Genomic DNA, 19,364 nt, shown 5'->3' on the forward strand with positions numbered 1-19,364 from the left:
GGAAGTCTAGCCCAAACCGGGACAGCTGGTTCTAACAAAGCATCTCTTCCAGAGAGTTAAATGTGCTGGGGCAGAAGCATTATGAAAATTTTAGTGAATGCACTGCAATTTCTTAATACAACCGGAATGTCAGAGTCTGAACAGGAATCGTGGTGTCTGTACAGTGCTGAATAATCATTATTGCTTCTGAAAACAATGGTGCTTCTGGGAGGGGCTATTTGTTTAATACCATGCCTGAACAACTAGTTCACATCAGCAAGTCTTGGGGATATCTTAAAAGAAGTGACTGTATTTAGTTCATGTCTTTGGCCTCGGGCTGAGCTCCAGTTACAGCGCCGTTTGGTTTAATATCACTTGGAAAAATTGGATTATTAGCTTTCCCATTCCTCAGACAGGTAACAAAGTTGAATCGGAAACCTTTAGCTTCAAATTTCAGAGTTGAAAGGAAACAAAAAAGCCACTTTCATAACTATCAAGCCCAATTACCAATAGTATTTGAACTTTGCTGAATTGTGTGGTTGCCTTTTAGGAAAGTTTGCAAGCAGTAAGTGTGCAGTTTCTTCATTCACTGCTGAAGTAAGGTTTCTTATTCCTCAGCTTTCTCAGCATTGTCACTTTGGTTGGCTTTTTCTGGAGACATGCTTCAAGGAATTGTTCAAGAAAATGTCCAGGAGGCACTTTTTCCTGGCTTATCTGATAAGGGCTGAAGCAGAAAGCAAGTTTCATGTTCACGATCCTTGAGAGATATGAAGCTTTTAAAATACTTCATCTACAGTGACTTGTCCTCATTAACCTTTTTTTCCTTCCATTCAAATGGGTTTATTCAAAGATCTGCTCATCCTTCAAAGAAAATCTATACTGGAAAAAGTGTCCATGTGCATGTAAAGCTCTTGCTCCTCTAGTTTATCAGGTACTTTTAAGAAGAGTGCCATGAAGAAGTAGAATTAAACAGTTACGTTAATACACTACACTAATGCATTAATACATGCATTAATTAGAAAAAGTGATATGAACAGTCTAGCAAAAGAGGCTGCACAGACATGGTAGTTTCATGGACTGTTACATTCCTGAAAGTAAGCGAGGCAGTTGAAGTGACAGCTAATGGAGGCAGTCTGGAAGTGAGCTCTGTACTTAGGAGAGATTGCATACTTGAGACAGCATTAGAATCCAGTTTATGTGAAAATGGTATTTCTTGAAGAAGAGTAGTGTCCCTTGTTCTCTTTCTAGATAAAACTTGCATTAGACATCTCCAGAGTTCACAGCTATATCAGATACCTGTGCCTATAAATATTTGAGTCAGCTGTTCAAAGCCAGTACCTGCTCCAATTGCAAGGAAAAAAAGGCCTTACTTTTTATCCTATCTTCTTTAGCACCTGCATAGAGACCATTGTTGACAGTATTTTCCTGTCTAACGCCAGAGGAGCAGAAAAATGAAAAAACAAAGTTGGCATTGCTGTCTTTGGAGGTCTGTCATCTCTAATGTAGCCAGCCTTCAAAGCAAAATTTCTCTTTAAAATAGCTTCCCCTAAATGAAGAGGGGTTCAAACCAATTACCTGGTTTATATGGTAGGAATAAGTTTAAACATGTATCTAATTATTGGGTGATTTGGTGGATGCTTCTCCTCAACCGTCTGATAAATAGGTGCAGGGAGGAGGTTGCTTATCTGTTAGCTATAGTCTCTTTGATTTCTGTTGTGCCCCTTTGAGGACATCTGTTTTACAGCCCTGAGAGTACAGGAGTACAGACAGATACTGTTGTTGGACTTAACCCTATCCTATTCTAGAAATGCTGGCCATGCTGTGTCACAGCTGTAGCTTTAGAATGCTGAGTTGTAGATGAGGAAACATGTAAACCTAACCATCTCTCTATTTGAGTAACTGAGCTTGTGATCTACTGATCCTTTTTCCTCCTTTGCAGTTAATACAGTTGCTTTCTGATAGCTTTAGAACTGAAGGTTTATCATTGAAATGACTGGTTAGTGCAGACTGATGAAAAGAGCATGATTGAGGTTTAGGATGCAAGCAGTCTGTACAACATGTGATATGGAAAAATGGGTTTGAACTAGTGCAGAGTCAGGTCAGGCTAGTTGGGAATCACTGGAAAGTCCAGTCCAGGCAGGATCAGTCTGGGACACATTTCACTGACTAGTATGCCTGTTCGCTGCAAAAAGCGCGTGATAGGCTTTTATTACATCAAATAATGTGGCAGACCATAGTGTCCTAAAGCAGTTCCTAGTTTCCTGGGCTGGTGGCTTCTTAGCTGAGGAGGTAAAGACATGTAACCAGGAAAGTTTTGTTAGGAAGATTCTCTTAGAAATTGCTTGGGGTTTTTTTGTTGCTGTTAGAAAAGAGTAAGAGGAAGGTGAAGTGACATTAGGACTGCTGCTCAAAGCCAATGGCGGGGGGGGTGGTAGATCCAAGTGGGAGCAGACAAGAGATGGACATCTGTATCACAGCACGCAGCAGAAGCACCAAGTTCGGTTGCTTAAAGCATTTTTGAGAATAGATTGGATTGTGTTTCATTCCAAGAGGCCATGGGCGGACTACCTGACATAGACCAGCATAGAGATGCCAAGCTACCTCTGTACTGTGCAGAGATGTGTGTATATATAAAGGATTACTGTGTGCTTTTGGTGAGTTAAGAATTAACTGTGTGAATGACAAAGTTGTTGTGGAGAAAGAGGAAGTTAGTACTTGCATTGCTTGTTGCTTGAGTTTGGAGAGAAGGTTGGAGAAATGTTTGAGTGTACTGTAGTCGGGCTTTTAAGTGTTCAAAGATCTTTAAAAAATCTTTTTGCTTAGATGCTTCAGAGATTAAGATTGACTAACTAAGCTATAATAGTGCATATATATACTTTAACTGTACCACCGCTTAAAGTAGTTAAATTGGTTCCAGAGTGTAATAGAGCAATTGGATATTTAGGGCTGAACTTCCCAATCTGGATGCTGAAAGAAGCTTTGACTTGTGTTAAATTCCTGAATCCCTGTTTGAGAACCAAAATGGAATTGCTAGTTTCTCACTAAAACCAAGTTGTTAACTGCTTCTCTCAGGATTTGGAATTTTCCTTAAGGAATTATACATAATTCAGTAAAAAAGAAAAGTTGTAAATTACTCATGTAATTTACTATGTAAAACAGATATTTGGTACCTGCTGCTTAAGTTCTCTTACTTCCAAATTACCATCAGCCTTAATTATTGACATCTCCATATGTAGTTGCTAACTTCAGACTGAAGACTGAAAAATTCAGTTTAAATTCTTTTAAAGACAGTGAAATTGCTGCAGTTCACTCAGATTACTGCACTGGGATTTCCCCTACACCCACCACGTTTATGTCATTCTGGTGACACCTTTCCAAAAATAAAGGCATAAATGAATATTTGTTTTAAAGGAATGACAGGTAATGTAGTTACAGGCTTAACTTGTCATGAGTTGGAAAGGTGCATTTCAGCACAGTTAGAGACAATCCTTCATTCCTACTGTTTGTAGAAAGGCTAGAAAATTTACAGGTTTGTGGATCTAACCGAACATTTAGAGTGGTGCCAAATCAATTAAGTTTGTGGTGTGAATCATTCTGGTAGTCCACATTTGAAAAAAAAAAAAATCCACGTAGGGAAGGACATGGTTTTTAAAGTCAGAAGTGAAAAGGTGTTAAAATCACTTAGAGTTTCAACAGAAACTCTGTTTGGTAACAGAAGCCTGTGGAGAGACCTGCTTTGCTGGACGTCAGGTCAGTTGTTCCCTTACAGCTTTTTCCTTTTGTTCCCTTTGCTTGCTTAAGGTGCAAGTAAAGGTTTAGATAAGGGGAAAGATGGCTCATCATGTCTTTGCAAGAAGAAAATTAAATAGGACCTGGCCTCTTGATTTCTTAGTCTTCTGACAGTGTGGACTTAATCAGTGATGGCAAAGCTGGACACTAACATGGAGGTGCTCTCATTTCTGTGGAAATTATTTCAGCATTTTGTGCTGAACACCTAACAGATGGTGTGACTCCAGAAATGCCGTGAGATTACTGCTGATGAGAAGGGTCTTTCTTACCTTACTTCTGCTGATTACCTTGTATAAGCACCTGTATTGAATTCTCTGCACTCTTCCTCTCCTCCAACTTTCCAGTTATTTGTCAGTTGGGGAGGCTTTCATCTTCCTGTGGGGGTGGAGAGGGGTGGAAACAGGTAACTTGGTCTGGTAAGTGCTAGAACCCCTGCAGGAGGGGAGCTAAGACCTTCCTCCCTGGGCAGCAGTAGCAGTCCTGTTAGCTCAGTTGCTAGCAAGACTGTAAGAGGTGTGTTTTATTGAGTAGTATGACCCAAAGATCTATTCCAAAATCTGTGGCCTTGTTTTGTTTTTGCTGGGTGTTTTCAACAAAGATGAGCAAGCAGATCTGGCAGTTTCCTTTAGGCAGCCACTCTTAACTAGTGTGAAACAGAGGAACAGATCTAGCTTGTAGAAGAATGGTCTCGAAAAGGTATTTTAGTTGCCTCCAGTTATTCATGAAACTTACTCATTATAACTGCAGTTGGATATCTAGCAAAAAACCCTGACTTCTGGGAACCTGCTGTACTTTGAGAAATGTTTTTTTGCTGGAAAGAGTTTGGCTTCCTTATATGAGTGTCTCTGATTCTTTGTTTAGCATTTAAGTGTTTCAGAATGAGATAATGAATGCTATCTCCTTGGATAATTGTTTCTTATCAATAGGAACAGTTAGCCTTACTGTAGTAGGGTTTATTCAATATTTCTTTATGGGAGAACAGCAGTGAGGTAGAGGAAATATATCTCGTGTTTTGCAGCATTTATTGTAACTGCAATAAGAGCTGATAGTTCAAAAATGGCCACATGGGCTTAGTTAACTTTTTTAATACCTTCTATCAAACGCTTGTTAGTGAACTGGATTGTGGTGTCATGGTTGTACTTTCTGCATAAAAACTTTGGATCACTAGATACAAACCTTAGATGTTATTGCAAGTAAATGACAATACCAGTAAAGATTTGCTGCTTTCTGTTGTGTGTTTTTCTTTTTTTGTCAGCATGCTGATGCTTTTAGTTCTTCAGAGGAGACTGGAGACATTTTGTGCATGTTAGCTCATATGAACAAAATAATTTACATGTGTATGTATATATATATGAAATTACAAAAAACTTCTGTGATATGAAATGAGTTTGAGGATGGATGAGGAGAGGATGTAGTAGCTGTGAAATTTGAGAGGTTTTTAGATTTACTGTGTAGGTGGCATAGGTAACAAACATTAGAGCTGCTTACCCAATAAAATGTCTCAATGTGAATGTAGTGTCTGTAAAACTCTTTAGGCATCTACATGGCTCTTGGGAATAGTGGTTTTGGTCTGTTGTTGCAGAATACATAGTGCAAGCAGCTTCTTGTGAGTGAAAGATTTTGAGGAACCTGTGACATACCTTAATGCTTGCTGTGGCTATAGCTGAGAGGTACTATGGACTTGTTTGCATGGCTAGAAGAGATTTTGTAGACTTCTGGAAAATGTATAAGACGAATGCACCTCCCTGGATGATATGTTGTAATACGAGTAATCGGCCTTTCAACTGGAATAGATTAATTTCTATGCCTTGTTCTTCCTTGCCCTAAATAAAGGAGATGAATCCATCCAGAGTTCTCTGAGGAAGTGATGCGTGCACATGGATGTGAGCAGTTCTTCCATATACTTGCACTTTCTTTGAACACCTATGATATTTTGGCAAGATCATGATTATTACAGGTCTTTATTACAGAGTCTTAACCCATTCTTAGCTTTTTTCTAAATTACTGTTTCATGAGATATAAAAACTCCCATTTTAAAATCCTTCCAAGTCTGTACCGTCTTGACTATGAAATAGGCTAGATAACACATGAATAATGGTTCTTTTGTTAAGTGTTTAAATCCTGGTAACAAGAACGCCTTGGAGGTACTTCATTTGTGCCAAATGGAAAAAAAAGTAGCATCATTCAGCAGTTACTGTGCCTTGAATGAACATCCATAGTTTCCCTATTGAGTAATAATTAAAGTGACATCCTGCTTAGGTTATGCCTGGTTACAATTGTAAATCTCCTGGATTTATCAGCTGATATCAATATTTAACTCTTAATGTCTTGTTATATATGCAGCCTTACAGTGGCTGTAGTAATGCTAAATACTTGTTCTGCTGATCAAAACAGCAAATAATTTATTATGTGTTTTTAGGTATTGGGGGTGATTTATCTCTTGCATCATGCGTGAATACAAGCTAGTGGTTCTCGGTTCTGGAGGTGTTGGAAAGTCTGCTCTGGTAAGTACTCTGTGAGGCAGTTCAAGTACATTTTCTTAGGCTTCTTCTGTCTTTTCTGTCTCTAATCAGCTCTCTAATAACCCATACTTCTCTTATGTAGGTGTGTACAAACATAAACGTAAGTAATGACTGCTGAGGGTTCCTGGCTAGAATAGGTGCATCCTTCACTGCATGTGTCCGCATCCATTAGCGTGCTCCCACATGCTACTGGTTTTGTAAAGGATTGGTTGATGGTGCTTGGTCAGACCTTTCTTCCACAGTGAAGTGCATAGCCACAGCAGAACGAAGGTCTCTGGCTTCACTGGGTAACCCAGCTGTAGATCTGTGTGAAATCAAGCTGCTTCATGAAACTTGTACAGTGAACTGGCTTACCTCGATCTGGTCTTTCTAACTCCTGTCTCTAGAAAGGTCTTGGGGGTGCCGTTTGCTTAATGTTTCATAGTGGTCTCTAGGGCACTAATTTTTTTTTCAATGCAAATACAAATATATTTGCATGATTGTAAGAAGTTTTAACGTGTTTTATACATATTCTTCTGCAAGTAGGTGTATAGCTGCACCAGATAGATGGTTATAAACCAAAGAGCTCATGCTTTTAGTTAAACAGTTACAAAAAAGTTGAGTCTGACGGGGACTAGTACTGGAAAAGTTAACAGAATATGATATTCTCAGCCTATCTAAGAACTTTACATCTTTCATTTTAATTGTGCACCTTAGCATAAAGTAAGATCTAGAGGTCAGCTCTTATCAGGTAAGAACTATTCTCTTACAAAGCAGTTCCTAAAGGAGAACTTACTGTTAGATTGTGAAAGAACTTTTTCCTTGACCTCTGAGTCAGGACTTACTGCGGCATTTTCAGATTTGAACCTGTCTCCATTGACTTGGCCATTGAGTCTTAAAGTTCCATTTGACTTGTGCTAAAAACATCCTACGTGCTAGGTACCCAGGAATATTCTGCTGAGTCTAGTTACAACTAGTGAATGCTGGCAGTCATTTTTTGACTAATTTCTGTGCTGGCAGATAAGTAGCAGAAGGTGCAGTAGTTCTAAATGCAAATGTAAAACCTATGCAGCTATGTAGTCTCCTGTTCAACTAAAAACTCCATGATTCGAAGTGCTAACCAAACTGTAAATCAATGTGTGCTTTAATTCTTGAGCTCCAAGTGATAAAGGAAGGTGTAGTGTTGCTTCATCTAACAGTACTTAGTTAAGCAGGCATATACATCTACCTTCTTGTTTCTTATCTATTGTTGTGTCAATCACTTAATTTGCCCTCAGAAATGTAATGAATAATAGGATACACCTAAAACAGTAATTTGTGTACAGTGTTTACAAAATGTCACTATATAAAAAAATCTTATAAGAATTTTTGTGTTGCAGACTGTACAGTTTGTTCAAGGAATATTTGTTGAAAAATACGATCCTACGATAGAAGACTCCTACAGAAAGGTATGTGCGAAAGACCTCTCTGTTGTTACAGAAACTTAAAATTGCAGTACATATTGTCAGATACTTGAGTCACTGCTGGAAAAAGGGTATACCTGGTAATGCCCCATAATACAATGTAACTCAAGTTGGAAATATAAACGTGCTTTTAAAGTCTAAAACGAATAATTGAAGACTAGCTCTTTAACATTTGAGCATAATACCTTACTAGCTAGTCAGTAAAAAAATGGTAATTTCATTGTCAGAATTGGGAACATTTTACTTTAAAAATCAACGATTACCTTTTTATAATTCTATTAGTTTGGTGTGTATTAGTATCTGCAGGTGGATTTGCACTTGTATGTTGGAGGTTCTAAGCTTCTCTGCTAATAGGGAAACCTGCTAAAAACAACTTCATGCTCACCTTTAGAACACTGAAGGCATCATGCTGTATTTCTAACAATTTAACTGATAGCTTGATATGCTTCCATTAGATGGGTGGTTGTTTTATTAATAAGTTAACACCAACCTATCATAAATTAACATACATAGTGGCCTGTTAGTTTCTCTCTTCCCATCTTCGCCATGACAGGTTGAAAGGTCTGACTCTGCTTGCATCATCTTGAATCTCCATATTGCTCACTCTTCAGTTTCAGCTGAGACCATAATTAATATTCCAGGCTAAGAGAGTTTACATCTGGATCGCTACCAAAAGAGTTAACCATTTGGTGAAGCAGATTAGTTTTCAGCTGTGTCCATTTCTTAATCTTTCTTTTGTTTTTTAGCTGAATTACTTTTCAGATGCATTGATACTCTTAGGTAGCTGACCACGTAGCCACGAAAATACCAGTGCCTGTACAAGGGAGGCAAGACAAACCCTAGATGGGAATGGGCAAAAACTACAGGACCTTCTCTTTCAGCACTGGACTACATTTATATTGGAATAAAGAGGCTGCATTAACAGCTGGTGACTACAGGCTGCAACAGAATATCTTCTGAACAGAAAAGGAATTAAAGCAAAACTACAATTTCACACTTGTTTTCTTTGACCTCACAGAATCTGTATGGAAAAATCCTATTCTGTCTAAAGGATGTGGGCTTTCAGCCAAAGTAGAACTCTTTTTAATAAGAGACAACAGCAACAGCAAATTCTGTATGACCACTTTTTCTGTATTAGAGGAACAGGAATTTTGGACCCTATCCCAATGTTTGGTGCAGGCCTTTGCTGGTGCAGGCCCAATAAATTACTCCAGAAATATTCACAAACTGTACTAAAGTGAAATGTTTCCTTTGTTATATATTTACGTTCTTCAGGTCATACTAGATTAATGATGTTTGCTGGGTAAATTTTTCCACAGACTGTTTCCATGAAGCCTGAAAAAGTAAAGGCATCTTAAGAAATTTTGCCCTTTTGTGTTTGGGGTTTTTTTTGTTTTGTTTTGGGGTTGTTTTTAGCAAAGATCTTATAATGTTCCTTTTGGGTTTGGTCCTGAAATGACAAGGAGTATCTCTGTATAGTCTTCTTTTGAAATTAGCCAGAGTTTTGAAATCTTGCTTGAGTTTGGGCAACACTTTATGCAGTTGTTTTCTTCGCACCACTGTTAGTTACAATTCTGAGTTGCTTCTTGACTTGGGTGACTTTAATACATATTGGTTTGGCAGTTACAAATCTGTACTATTAATGTTAAATCTGACTTTATAATATTTGAAGTTGAGAGGATGTGGCTTGAAACATTTTAAGTTTGTCTGGGACTAAATAATTGAAGTCTTGAAAACCTGATGCCTAGGTTTATACTCCAAGTATTTCTTCATAAAGAGAATAGATGCTGCTTAATTGGCTGAATAACTTTGTCAGCAGTACATGCTAAAATAGTGGCTATTGAAGGAATCCCTAGGGGACCTGGGGGAGGTGTGAGAGGAGTGGAAATACTCCTCTTCCCTGCCCACCAACCTCAAATCTAGTTACAAAGAAGAGCTCAGCTAAACTAGTGATAATTCATGTATTAAGAATAGGGGCACAACTTTGAATGCTGATCTGCCAACCAGAAATTTTAGATATAAGTGGAAATAAGGGGAGTGTACCAATAGCTTGAAAGGGGGAAAAAAAAAAAAGTGGGTAGCCTGCATGAAACAGCTTGAGGGCATTTCCATGTCCTTTTCTGCCTTTGCAGTGCTTTTTTTTTTTTTTTTGAGGTAGCAACTGGATAGAAGAATTCTGAAATAGATACAGAGACAGATCTGGCCTTTTAAACCTTCTTTTTGCAAATTTTTCTAATCTGGATCAGTTGAGTAATTTGTGTCACTAAAGGCTTGTTTTTGGGACACCACTCTTAGTGGTTTGCTTGATTTATTGTTTGCTGTGTACTGTTTATTCTCTTGTGGTTCTAAATTACTATTAAATGAGCATTAGAATGCCAGTTCAACTTTTCTAGCTTTTACCTGTACTTTTCTCTCCATCTGTGAATGATCCATGAAACAAGTATGAATTAGTTGTGCTAGTTGATGATAACCATCATTACAAATTCTGCAGCCTCCTTTTTAATAATCAAAAATCCCTAATCACTTTGCAAAGTGGCACTTGGATGCTGATGCTGCTTTTGAAAATGTCACTAGGGCTCTTTGAAAGGCTTCTTCCTGCTGTTTTCAAAGGGTGTATCCATATAAACTTCTTAAGCCACTATGTTGCTTTATGCATTATGAATTTGCTTATAAAAAAATCACACAATTCCTGGTGTCTTTGGAGAGGAGAGTTGCAAGAGGAAAAATTCTAACCATATCTTTCTCTCTTGACAGCAAGTAGAAGTAGATGCACAACAGTGTATGCTTGAAATCTTAGATACTGCAGGAACGGTATGTAACTTTCCTAAAGAGTGATGTACAGTGTTAAAATCATCAAAAACTGTAGGGATGTAAATGGTGTTGTGTTTCCTTTCTCATTCAGGATGTTCTTTAACATTCTAGTCTTTAAATAATACTTGAGTATTGCAGCAAAAAATTAATTGCAATTTTCCTGTGAGCTCATGTTCTGTAACAGGGGAAACATGAGACTGAACATTTTAAAAGAAATTATGCTGCTGGTTTAAGTTTATATTGCCCAGAGGAAAATTTAGGCCCAATGGTTACTCAGGTTTGATTTGTGTTACTTTAGAGAATACGTGCTTTCTTTTCCTCTCTTTTTTTCTTTTGTGTGTGAGATGTCCTCTGACATTGGGATAAAAATAGTATTGCTTCACTCAGCTTACGGGAACTCAGAGCACAGGGTTTATGCTGAGCCTTTGCTCAGGTTTTTCTCTGTCTTGTTCCAAAATTACTGAAACCAGTAATTTTCTTCATTGATTCCAGTGAGTATAAGCTCAAGACCCTTAAGTGTAACATGTGTTCTCTGAACTGTAATAGTTATCAGATCCGATAATTATTTAAATTCCATATTATCGAGTAAGGCCATGTAAAACTATAGAAAGATGGAGTGGCTGTTCTCTCAAAATAAATTGTGCTTTTTATCTGGCATATGGAGCGAGGGATTTGGTGAGTGATTGATCAGGCACAAGACAGTCAAGTTACCAATGTGGGAAAGACAAATACTGTTTCAGTCATACTGAAATAGTTTTCAAATGGGGACAAGTCCTAATGCTGCAGTGAGTCTTCATGTACAGTATTGCAGATGTCAGTGAAGTCATAAGTCCTGTAGTCAATCTCCTTGAAAATTAAAGGAGAATTTAGCATAGGAAAGTGCCTGGACTACAAAGTGGAGGCTGAAAGGGGTGCATTTACTTCACGATGTGTTCTGAAGAACAGTCAGGAGATGGGAAAAAATTGGTATGTAAGGAGAAATCTGGGAGGAGTGTAATCTACACATTATACTTTACCTTCTACTGTATCTGTTCTCTCTTATGAAATTACCCTGGTTTCTGTGACCCTTTCCCAGGGTATAGCCCATGGGCAATATCTAGATGTTTTGTTGCTTAGCCATTCTAGCTATAATGCTTATAGTCACACAGTAAAATATTGGTCAGTTTAAAGGGGGGAGGGGGCACAAAGACATGTTTTTTGTGACCTGAACTGTATAGCAGTTTGTGGAAGCAAAGGGCAAACTGAATGTGACATCTGTATCTATTTTTTAATTACAGGAACAGTTTACAGCAATGAGAGACCTATACATGAAAAATGGACAAGGTTTTGCATTAGTGTATTCCATCACAGCACAGTCCACATTTAATGATTTACAGGATTTAAGAGAACAGATTCTTCGAGTCAAAGACACTGATGATGTAAGCATCACTAAAAATGCTTTATACTTTATATAGAGAGTTTTCATTACAGATGTTTTAATGTATAGGTGATCAGATAAGCTTTAAATTAAGAGACAAACTGGAGAAATTGTAATTTGTCTTGTGTATATAGAGATTTTTCTTTTTAATCTCTTCTTAAAAATACTCTTTGAAACCGTGTATAACCTTATTCACTAGTACTGCAGAAAACATTTCTAAAGCAACTCTATTCTTCAGTTACTATCACTGAAGGTTTAAAAACCCTTCAATTTAATTTTTCTCTTCAATATGCCTACTGTATGTGGTATTTTAAAAACAAAATTTGGAGTTCTTACAGAAGACAGTACTGTAAGCTTTAAACTTCCATGTTATGTAGCTTTTATATTTTGTGTGTGCACTTGCAAGTAAATTTGGTCACATTATTTCCACACAAATTCAATAGCACCTCTTAGCATTATTAAAGCTATAAAGTGAGGCTAAAACATGCCAGTTTATAATTGAGTTTTAAAAACTTACTACAATTGTAGGAAGTGGATACTTGGTCCCTTAAGAAAAGGAAGTTATTTAAAATGTGAAACAGCAAGTTAGCATGTTTTTTAACAGAAACACCTTGTAGGTTGTAGCCATCCAGCAGGAAAAACTTCCTTCTTGGGGAAAAAAAGAGTAAGCAATGAACAGTTTTTAAGTGATGCTCATCTAATTTAAATTGTTCTCATGGAAACTTTGCCTTCCTCACTGCATGTATCCATGTAGGCTTTTGCTGTCAACAGTCACAGAATGTATTAAATGTTTCAGTTTCAGAGAATTTCATTGTGACTTTTGTAATACAAACCACCTTGCGTTTTCCTAACCTCAAGCATTTGCAGGTCTTGCTTATGTTCAGCAAATTTCTTATAGAAGTGATCTATTACCCATTATGACAAATGTTTCTCAAAAGAGTGTTAAAGTTGAATGGACCTTTCCCATCCAGAACCTACCAAATTATAGCCTTGTTTGGCATCACATTAATTTTGTACACTAAAATCAAGATAAATGTGACTACATTTGAAACCTTAGTTTACATGGTATATTTATGCTAACTAGCATAAGCTTTCTTTGGTAGTATTTTGGTAGTATTTTCTTGGCATTGTATTTCTCTTTAGAACATTCGCCTCAGTCTTGAAAGGCATTCCAGAGTACTAGGAGAAAGATAACGAGCCTCAAGTTGCAACTTCAGTTCTCACTAAAATTTACATAAAGCATTTCCTGTGCCAGAGCTTAGGATTTGCTTTCTTAGTCGGGTGAAATTAAATGGTCAAAATATTGTAAACTTTTTTCAACACTTGAATTTGGGAGAAACTTACCTATTTCCTTAAATTAGTAAAAGGGAGGGAGGTGGATGACAACTTTGTGTGATTGTCTTTTCTTGCCACAAAGGTTCAATTCAGCTTTTTTTTGTAGTTAGTAATTTTGATAAAGTAGCTTGTTTCTTTCCTTTGTGTGTGTGTGCTTACTAAGAACTGTGTGAGCAAACTGTGCTTGAAATGAGTGCAGGTATGCTGGTAGTAGAGAAATGGTGGAAGGAGCTTTAGTGTCTTTCATCATGTTACTCAATACAGGTCACTTTTTCTAGGATTTCTGTACATGTAAGAATCTTGTAGCATATTCTTCAGTAGACTTCTTTATAGCTTATACATCTAAAAATGAAAACTCATTAGGTCATTTAGAAGATGCAAAATGTGCTCAGTTGGTAGTGTACTGAATCTTCAAACCATTACCTCCACCTCCCTGCCAAATAGCAGGCAAAAAATGCAGTCTGCTGCAGATGGAAGATGGAGATGAAAAAAGTATTGCACAACTGTAAAACTTTCAGTTATACCAGAGCTTGATTATTCTGGAAGTTGGGTTCCTCTAAGGATTCGGGTGTGCATTTACATTCTGTTTTCTCAAACTTCTAATGATTTCTTTGCTGGTATTAAATTTTTTAGGTGCCTATGATTCTGGTTGGCAATAAGTGTGACTTGGAAGATGAAAGAGTTGTGGGAAAGGAACAAGGTCAGAACCTAGCAAGGCAATGGAATAACTGTGCGTTTTTAGAGTCTTCTGCAAAATCAAAGATAAATGTTAATGAGGTAAGGCCCATTACATATGTGGGGGAGGGTTGGCAGGAAGAGAAGAATGGGACACGGTGTTCTGGTAACCAAGCATCTACTGTTTGTCAAGGAAAAACTTTAAAAAAAAATTATGAACAGTCATCATAATGGACAAAACTGAACCCTACTATTCTGAGATTTGGTGAGATATTTTGTATTGAGAGATATAGCTTTGACTTGGGACTCTTTCAAATTATATTCATGTTAATGTAATTAGTTTTCAAATTATATTCACTTGACTGTGGGATAAATACTTTTGTCATGTTATATTTCCTAGTTGGTACAGTGTGTACCAACTGAGAACGTGCTGCTAGACTACTTTTTTTAAAAGACTTTAAAGACAGTTAAGTCCTTAAACTATTTGATATTAAATTCTTTGAGATGGTAGGAACAAAAACCATTAAGGGTTTTGTCAAAATCAGCAGCTCTGTAAAGAAAAAGGGTGGCAAAAGCTTCTGTGCTATCTAGCTACTTAGCAGGTGCTAGATGACTTGATCAAACACATGAATTTTTAGGACTTGCTGTGGTCCCTGCCTTTTTAGCCAGTCGGGGTGCCAGCATAAAGAAAGGGATACAAAAATTTTTAGAAAAAGAAACTGTGTTAGTATTTACACTTCTGGAACAGCTTGTGTTTTATTATAAACCCTGCAGTTCATTGTGTCTTCTGGAAAACATTGGCAGCATCATTCAAGTTGAAAGGGCCTCTGAGCAAGACTTAAGTTAAATCAGAAGAGTATTGTGGGTTTAAGCACAGCTGATTTTAAAAATAAACGATGTGTGTTTAATTAGTTGGGAATTTCTGGAAACTTCAGTTTTTCTTAAATTAATGGGCATAACTATATAAAAGTTCTGTGTTTAATTATCCGGTACTTACTTCCATCAAATACTAAAACTTCCCTTGTTGGAACATTTGAAGCTTTGCAGACAGTGCTTAGGAAACTGTTAGGATGGCTTTAGTGTGAGGATTTAGGAGATGCAGAAGCAATTGGAGCAATGTCAGTTATGAACGAAACAGATGCTCTTTAATTGTGGAATGTAGACTTGTCTTAAATTAGCCTTTCAAAAAAAAAATCATGTTCTAATTAGAATTCTAGAAGGCTCAAAGTGTGAGAGACACTCTCATACATGAGTTACTTTTCTAGGAAATGTTACGCTTATGTCATGTTGTAGTCCTAGAGAGGCTGCTGAATTAATTCTCTAGACTTTAGGTTTTTTAAAGTATCTGGAAAAGCATGATCTCATTCAAATACAAGAGACTATTACTGAATATACAGTGTACTTGAGTTACCATGAAATGTATAGTCAAAAATTACTAGAATTTTCTTTAAAAGACTATCCTTAAGAGTGATTTGAGTTAGAAAGCTGTAGCCTGTTTCTTGACCTCAGTGTTAAAATATCAAGTAATAGCATATAGTAGTTTATCATTGTGGCATATATCGTGCATGTTCAGACAAATTTGATCTGGAGGTTAAATTACAGGCAATTACAGATGCCTTTCTAGTTAGCATCATTGAAAGTGGAAAACCCTTGTCAAATAATTATCTTAAACGGGGGGGTGGAAAAGGGGTATTAATTAAGTATACAGTTTAACTTTCTGGCTTTGATCGCTAAATATTTATTTGGGTTCTTGAGTATGTGAGTGTGTTATGTTTGAAGAGTCAAGGCTTTATGTTATGAGAGAAGCCTCTTAATTCCAATAACTAACTGATTTTTATATTCTCAGATCTTTTACGACCTTGTGCGACAAATTAACAGAAAAACTCCAGTGCCTGGAAAAGCACGCAAAAAGTCATCATGTCAGCTACTTTAATGCATAGCTGTACTGTAGCTCTGAGCCAGGTAAACATTTTAAAATTTTCTGTGTGTTATGACTATTAAAAATAAACTACAGAAAGCTCTAAACAACTGTGGTAGCTGTTGATGCAGAACAGCACTGAAAACTCTAGATGTACGTTATCACAGAAATTGTTATGGTCTTCATTTTGCCATTCTAAAGTCAGAACTGCAAATACGTGCAAGATTAACTGTTCAACCCTAGTATCAGGGGTGTTTTTCCCCAAGCTTTAAGGTGTTGGTAGGGCTCAGATTAACAGTGTTTGTTCTGATACTTCAAAACTTCAGCTTTTGGAAACAAGATTTTCTTTTAAAGGCTGATAGAATATACTGCATGAGTTCATTTATCAGCAATGCACACTGTAAAATATTGCAGTTTGCATGATAAAATGTGACTTCCTGCTTTGAACTCCTTCATATATTTGTATGATGTCATAGGAATTCCGCTTGCTTTCTTTGGACAATATAGATATTTTATAGGCTGCATTGAAATTAGTACTGTTGAAAGAGAGTGGTGAAGTGATCATTGTAACACCTGAATATTTGACCTGGAGCTATTGGTTACTCGATCAATTTCATACTTGTTGGCAGTTGGCTAATGTTCTACATGACTAAATCCATGCTTTAAGAATGCTGCTGAAGGCTTAAGCAAGCTCCAGCCTGCTCTTTAAGCAAGCCTTTTCGGAAGTTAGCCAGCAGTCATGAATTTTCTTCTGCAACTTGTTCCTGGGCAGGTTGTTTCCCTCTCTCCATCTCCAAGCCTTAGTATGGGCAGAGGCCCTTCTTGATTGACCTGACATATGCAAGTTGCCTGTTCATCTCGATTTCCTTTAATTTCATTGGGCATATGGTGGTTCAGTTGCTTCAGTGCTATGATCCATTATTTTGTCATCTGATAGACCTGTTTGATATACTGGAGAATCCTGGCAGGACAGTTCGCTGTCATAAATTGCTGGCTTTTGTTAATGCTCGGTGCTATGTTTAGCACTTTTCAGTGTCAATATTAAAACTTACTTAATTTGAACAACTTGAATCAGTTCAAAGTAAAACTATGAGGGTTCCAAAAGCATTAGCTGAGGATGGCACAAATGGCTGCATTTCCTTAATGGGGCTTTTGATTCAGGAGCTTTGATACCCCAAATGTGTTTTTATTTTTAAAGTCACTGAAGCTGTCATACTGTAAGCAAAACTAGTCCTACCCATCAAATACTATTTCCACAGTTCAGCTTCTATTACCATATGTATCCCAGTTCAGTTTTACTAACTGAGATAGTCTAGTACTGTCTCAGTTGTAGTAGTAGAGGCTAAGTTTATTTTCAAAGTCTGTTTACCAGGAACTTTGCTAGTTCCTGCTTCAGTGTTTTTAACTAAAGAGCAATGACAAATAGGTGTTGTTAATACTAATCTCTTGTTTTGTTGTTACAGGTCTGAAGAACTGTTGCCCAATTCAACAGTGCCAGCATTCCAACTTTATTAAACCTAACAACATCTTAATGGACTTTCCTGTGGTGGTACCCTTTAAGAAATGGATGAAAGCTACTACATCAGTTTGCACATTCTGATCACTTTCCAGTGTCATGAGAGATTTTTACTTATAAATATTCTAAGTGTATGCAACTGGTAAAACCAGAGCCTACATCCAGTATTACTGATAAGAGACATTGTTCATCCACCAATGTTGTACATGTATGAAAACTGTGTACTGTATACTTCAACAATCCCCACTTTCTATTGGAGAGTACAATAATGTAAATCCTAAAAGCACCACTATTTTAGCATAATAAAAGAAAGTCCAAAGAGCTCCTATATAGACTACTCCAGATAACTTTGCTTCATCGGTATTTGTAGCTTATTGTAACTTTTTTAAAGAAATACAGGATCATCATCATTGTATTGTACAAAAGCGCTTTGATTAACACAACAGCTATATAGTTTTTTAATTTTAGGAAAAACCTGTGGAGACAGTGATCTAGTCTTTAAGAGTCCTTTCAGTATAACGTCTGACTAAAGACATGGCCTTTAATATCTGTTGGGAAGGAAATGTCCAGACTTTTCAACCTTTTATTGTATGTTTCCTTTTCCTTGTTTACATAGGGAACAATGTTTATAGTTGTGTGTACAGTGGGGGTCTACAACAAGAAGTGTATATTTTAAAACAATTTTTTAATGATTTAACAATTTTTTGTAAATCATTTTCGGGCTTCTGCAGCTGTAGATTCTCACTGTGAATTCCCTTGCTTGCTCATGCATAAGTGTATTTGCAATACCAAATATACAGGTTTAGTACTTTTGCCTGTTAGTGATTGTTTTACATGTGTAACGTTTTGGTTGAGATGTTAAATGGTGGAAGAGTACTGTGGATGTGAATGTGGGAAGTAATTTTTAATCATGTGTAATTGGTCACAGGGCCTAAGTTGCAGTAATTAACTTTTGCTGATTTATTTAACAATGCCTTGTTGCTTTGTATGCATTAACGTTTGGGTGTAAAGATTGTGTGTATATCCAACAGGGAGCCACAGTATTTAAATTGACCAACCTAATGTTACAACTGCTTTGAGGTGGCCAAATGTAAACTAAAAGCCTTAATTAAAGTGGTGCAATTTTGTATGACTTAGCATCAGTAGTTCAATAAATTTGGATTGCCATGCAAGGGCTTGCATTACAGTTATATACTACTTGAATGTTTTGTGTTTTGGTAGTGCTAGTAAATACTGACTTTAAAACTCTTGCACGATGCAGGTTTATATGTCTTCGGACAAAAAGGAACCATTATGACTTTGTCTTCTGACCAATACATGCCGTAGGTATTTCTTCTGGTAATGTGCAAGAGTGGATGGATTTCTGACTGAATTAAATTCCACTTACAGTTTTGGACTTGGAATATTCCAAGTTCTTCTGTAAGGGATTGTCTTAACAGAAAAATATGTCTTCAAAGGTCAGACTACCAGTGGCTATTTTGGGAACTTGAAAATATGTTGCCTGATATTTTTTTTTCTTTTCAGGAAGAATTAATTGTGAAAATTGACTTAGTGTAGCTAAAAAAAAAAGTCTTTTGGGAGAAGATATCATTATTTGCTTGGTTTCAAGGAAATCTACAGAAGACCATTCTTGCAGCATCAAGTGTAGAGTTTTGCAGATTTTAAATATATGTTAACAATGTTGGACTGTGGAGTGGAATGCGTAGACTGTGGAAGATTTCCTGATCTTGGCTGTGCTGCCGAAAATTAATGTCACACCCAAATACTTGGTACCTCCTAGTTCTCTGGCACAGAATTATCAGAGCTTGTTCTAATCCATTCCTGCAAGTTCAATCAGATTAGGTTAGCTAATGCTGGTAAGCTTTGAGATAGTTGATGTTGCCCAAAGTGTATTAAAGGGCACAGCTGATCCTTCCTGCTGGTAATTTCATCACTCATCACCATTGCTGAATGGAGGTAA

General features: G+C 37.0%; 1 protein-coding gene across 1 annotated transcript; it reads left to right on the forward strand.

Moving 5' to 3' along the window:
* The first annotated feature begins 6,184 nt into the window (after positions 1-6,184).
* Positions 6,185-18,576, forward strand: RAP1B (RAP1B, member of RAS oncogene family). The gene is made up of 7 exons (XM_010138703.1): positions 6,185-6,272; positions 7,649-7,717; positions 10,487-10,543; positions 11,821-11,961; positions 13,929-14,072; positions 15,817-15,932; positions 17,352-18,576. The coding sequence occupies exons 1-6, from the start codon at positions 6,216-6,218 to the stop codon at positions 15,901-15,903; spliced, it is 555 nt and encodes a 184-aa protein (XP_010137005.1). The 5' UTR covers positions 6,185-6,215; the 3' UTR covers positions 15,904-15,932; positions 17,352-18,576.
* The last annotated feature ends 788 nt before the right edge of the window (positions 18,577-19,364 follow it).

This window comes from Buceros rhinoceros, unplaced genomic scaffold, assembly GCF_000710305.1.
Source record: "Buceros rhinoceros silvestris isolate BGI_N320 unplaced genomic scaffold, ASM71030v1 scaffold42216, whole genome shotgun sequence".
In the NCBI taxonomy this organism is placed as follows: Eukaryota; Metazoa; Chordata; class Aves; order Bucerotiformes; family Bucerotidae; genus Buceros; species Buceros rhinoceros.

Excerpts from the sequence above, each read along its gene's own strand:
- RAP1B (XM_010138703.1), top strand. The coding sequence starts at position 6,216 with ATGCGTGAATACAAGCTAGTGGTTCTCGGTTCTGGAGGTGTTGGAAAG. Across the intron at positions 7,718-10,486 it reads TAGAAGACTCCTACAGAAAG|CAAGTAGAAGTAGATGCACA; the intron begins GTATGTGCGAAA and ends CTCTCTTGACAG. Across the intron at positions 14,073-15,816 it reads CAAAGATAAATGTTAATGAG|ATCTTTTACGACCTTGTGCG; the intron begins GTAAGGCCCATT and ends TTATATTCTCAG.